The 4490-nt window shown below is 36.6% G+C and overlaps 1 protein-coding gene across 4 annotated transcripts; it reads left to right on the plus strand.

The window, feature by feature from the left end:
- The first annotated feature begins 465 nt into the window (after nt 1-465).
- On the plus strand, nt 466-4227 carry LOC103408599 (bet1-like SNARE 1-1). Of its 4 annotated transcripts, XM_008347439.4 has the most exons (7): nt 466-671; nt 881-1116; nt 1450-1600; nt 2564-2620; nt 2722-2781; nt 2869-2954; nt 3785-4227. In XM_008347439.4, exons 2-7 carry the CDS (start codon nt 1088-1090, stop codon nt 3810-3812), a joined length of 411 nt encoding a protein of 136 aa, XP_008345661.1. In that variant the 5' UTR covers nt 466-671; nt 881-1087; the 3' UTR covers nt 3813-4227. The 4 variants fall into 4 exon arrangements, with proteins under 4 accessions (XP_008345661.1, XP_008345667.1, XP_017181180.1 ...); XM_008347445.4 differs by lacking the exon at nt 881-1116 and having other exon boundaries at nt 468-671; XM_017325691.3 differs by lacking the exon at nt 2869-2954 and having other exon boundaries at nt 469-671; nt 3785-3861.
- Nucleotides 4228-4490: the final 263 nt, after the last annotated feature.

Genomic DNA, 4490 nt, shown 5'->3' on the forward strand with positions numbered 1-4490 from the left:
TTATATTCTAACATTAAAATGTTACACGAGTAAACGAGGAGATTTCAGGGCAGAGAGTACTATTACCATATCAGCTTGATTAGGTTAAAAACGGATCTTCATGGTTATCCATATCCATGAACCTAATAAAGGCACATGAGAGATTTCAAATGACACCTTCGAAGTGCTTATGAAGAAATTTCTAATCCCGTCTATCTAACATTTTTCGTCTCAATCTCTTAGATCTTGCAAAATCCTTTTTTCGAGTAAAAAAATCTAGTTGGGCCTAAAGAAACACCCCCCCAATGTTCGAATAGTTTTATTAGGACCATATAGAAAAGAAACTGGGTAGGCCCATGATCCTTTTTTCGAGTAAAAAAATCTAGTTGGGCCTAAAGAACCCAAGAAGCCTGTTGGCGGCAAGCCCAACCTCTGGCACCACGTGGAACTCCAATAACTGCCTTTCCGTTCCGTTGAAATCAATTCCTCAAATTTCCTCTTCATTTTCCTTTCCTTTCCCACATTTTCTCAGCTACCAAACGGACGAAGATCAGCCATTTCAAACTTCACTACTACACTCTCCAACACCATCGCCAGATATTTCCATTCAATTTTGTCCTTACGAATCGAAATCCTACTGGTGCAAAAAGGACGTCGAATCTGCGAACGCTGCAGCCAATGAATTACAGAAGGTTCGTATTCTCTGATAAGCACGAATTTTATATATCAAGATCTCGAATTTTCGCACCTTCAGAATTTTATCTTTTCTCTGCACGCAATGTTGTGTTGCTAATTGGATTATTAATTTCGAAATTTATTGGTTAGATCTTGTAATTAGCACTAAGTACGAGCTCAACTTGCGATTACCTGAAGCATTAATCCGGGTAAATTTAAAATGCAGGTTGGATTTAGTGTCCGTTTGATTAGTTTACAAGTTGAGGATAGAACTATTGTTAATAGTCCGGATTAGTCGGAAGGAAATCTGTGAAAACGGAGACAAGGTGTTGATTTGCAATTTGTGTAAAACTGGTGAAGCCTTGAAGTTATAAGCTGTGATCATCGTTCGAGATTCCGATCCCTTAGATTTGTGCTTGTTGGGTCCGAATATATGATTAACTGTCTTTCTCCAGTTCTTTGGTACTTTGCTTTAAGCTTTCGCAGTACAGAAATACTACAAACTTCATGTTTCTTCGTTTTTTCGTAGTACTAGTATGCGTTTATTAACTTTATTTAACGTGTTAGTTTCGTTTTAGTTAGAAAAGTTTTGTTTTAGTTAGAAACCGTGCCACAAACTGTTGCTAGGACGATTTTTAAGTTCATTCGCACTGTCACATTTTTTAGTATAGTTCAAGGTACTGGTGTCAACCCCTTATATGTTGCAGTTTTGAGCCGGTATTGCAGTTTTTTTGTGGTTTCCTAGGTACATTTGTATAATACTTGACTATGTTTGCTTTTTTTTTTTTTTTGTAGGGAGCACCGTTCCTCCAAAGCGTCTCTTTTAGATGGCCTTGAGGAAGGTGGTCTTAGGGCCTCCTCCTCCTCATACTCCCATGACTTTAATGAGCATGACAATGACAAAGCCGTGAAAAGTTTACAAGATAGAGTTGTTTTTCTGAAGAGAGTGAGTGCAATATAAGATATCTTTACTGGCTGAATTTGTTGAGTTGAACCTTTGTTTCATAAATATCTTAACATGTTTTTTATTCTATTAGACATGAAAATATCTTTATGTAACATTGTATAAGTTGATATGAGCCGTGCTGTTTTAGACAGTGGGTAATATATTCTGTTGCCATAATGTGTCGACTGCTTAGGACTTTAAAAAATTTATAGGGTATCAATTTAAGAGTTGTGGTAGGTATCAATTTAAGAGTTGTAGTAGAACATTCAGAATTACAGACTTTCATGTGAATGCTAATAACTAAATTTATAAGAACAGCATGCCTGATGCATAAGCATGAAAGGGTTCATGGAAATCTGGCCTGTATTCAAATGCCTTTTCTGTCAGGTTCTCTTGGTGAACTCTGATCAATCGTCACCAACTGTACCAAGTTGTCAGTTTTGTTTGTCTACACTGTTGTTAGCTACCATAATGTTTTTGAATTGCGGCGGGTTTTAGTACGCTCAATTGTTAATATCATTGCATAAATTATATTATGATGCATGTAATATTATCATTGAATAATTGTACTGGTTTAATCCAGTGTGAGTGCCAAATTGCCTTGAAAATCCCCAGAACAAGTGCAATTTGTTTGATTTCATTACCATCAGACACAGCTTGCCCGTTCACCATGCATGAGTCTACATGCACCGGATCACACGCTTGCTGACTCCTGCACCTATTTATACATTCAAAATGGCATCGATTGTCATTGATGTCAGTCATTATATTTTCATGCATGCTTAGATTGAAGTTGAAGTTGTTCTTCTTACTGAAAGTGAAGTTGAAGTTGTAGTTGATTGTATATTAATGCAATAGTATGGAGTCAGCAAAATAAAAATAAATTTTACAACTTCAAAATAAAAATATTAATGCAATAGTATCGGTCTTTAATCTTACAAAATAAAAATGTTTTATTTACAGTTAACAGGTGATATTCATGAAGAGGTGGAGAGTCATAATCGCTTGCTTGACCGAATGGTATGCTTCTACTTATTAAGCGTACTCTCCTTGTTAGATATTTCTTTTTCTCTAGATATTGTTTATATGTTTGAACTTGTTTGATTATCCTGTAAAACCAGGGCAATAGCATGGATGTGTCAAGGGGTATATTGTCTGGAACAATGGATAGATTTAAAATGGTACCTAAACCTCACTTCTCCCTTTTTTCTTTTTTGTGTTATCACTTATGGGCAATTGGCTGAGAGATCAAGTTATTTGCTTTGTAGGTATTTGAGAAAAAATCAAGCCGGAGAATGTGTGTACTTGTGGCATATTTTGTGGTTTTCTTCTTAATCATATACTTTCTATTTAGGTAAAAATTCATTATTGATGTGCTCTCTTATCGAATATCGATGTTTTTTATTGAATGGGGAAAGATACCTTGGCCTCAAAAAATTGTGAATTGCATTCTACTATTCTGATAGAGGTAGCTTTTGACTGATGTACGATTTGCTGAAAGGCGAGAGATAAAATGTATCAAGGGGTGGATGAACGTGGGTGTGGGTGTGGGATGCAAATTAGGAGTGAGGATAATAATTCAAAGTGAGGGGACGGCAGGAATTGAAGAGGACAAGAGGAAAAGGTGGGATGGTATGTAATGAAGATATAAGGTCATGCCAAAATTAATAAAGAGAAAGATAAAGGGAATAGTAGATTCAAGATAATGGGTATAAAGAAAGATCAGAGACTGAAAATAGCATTGGTTTTAAGTAGAACGTAGGACCCCAGTTGCTAAGAAAAAGGACTCACGTGATATACCCAAAAGAAAAAGAAACTGTATGGGGATGGAGTTTTATAGATTGTTATAATGTCTTTGATATTGCAAGCCACAACTGTCAATTCCACGAAGTTCCTTGATACTAAATTAGACTACACTAAGAACTTTTGGCCTCTATGTAAGAATTCTTAGAACCGAGCTTCCTCCTCCCTTTCTCCTCCTCTTTATTTCGGTTGTGCTTGGGTTCAACACTGTTTCAGACTTTTAATTGTTGACTAGCCTTTGTTATTTCTGGAATTCATTAGAATTCTCCCCATATCATTCATGCATGGGTCGATGATTAAGTTGATCAATCAAAGGTCCCATACGTTTGGAATCATGATCATGTATTGTGCGGTTGATGTTGGTTTGCTACTTGTTTGCAGGATTCGCAAATACTTCATGCATAGCTGAACCAGAATCATACAAGATTTTTATCTCAAATTTTTTATCAAGCGAAGAATGTGGTGCAAAGATATCTCTCTCAAGCAGCTGAGCATGTGAAAATGCGGTTTCAAAGCGATCAGCATTAGGAATATTTTTCATTTCTCTATACAGAGTATTATGCCTGAAAGGATTGGCCAGCTGCTGGAGGTGAGCTGCTTGTTAAATTGTACAGTAGCAGATAAGCGACATTTGCTTCTTGCTTTACATTTATAAAACCTTACTGTTGCTTGTACTGTTGCACGGTTTTCTTGATCTCATGGCCCTATGTTGTTACCGGAAAGTTAGATGCACGGTTTGTCGGTTATGGCGGGGATTTATAAGGTAGTCAATGTTAATGTATGGATCTTTGATTTACAGAAAAGCAAATTCTTCGTTGTCATAAGCGTTGTAGGTGCATCTGACTGAGGGCTATAACTTGGCATCTTGGCATGTAAGGCAAATTTGGATGTGGGTTGTTTTGTTAGAAAATTGTGGTGGTAATGTCAACTTGGTACTGTGCCTGTGAAGAAGCGTTATGTTGGTATCAAAACAACTTCTAAGACCTTGGGAGCAACTTCACCCTTAAAAAATGAATCCATTTAATCCACCCAAATGAATAGTAATTGGTCAAGTGCATCTCCACTATTAAAAAATGAGCTGGGCTGT

This window comes from Malus domestica, chromosome 16 (genome assembly GCF_042453785.1).
Source record: "Malus domestica chromosome 16, GDT2T_hap1".
In the NCBI taxonomy this organism is placed as follows: Eukaryota; Viridiplantae; Streptophyta; class Magnoliopsida; order Rosales; family Rosaceae; genus Malus; species Malus domestica.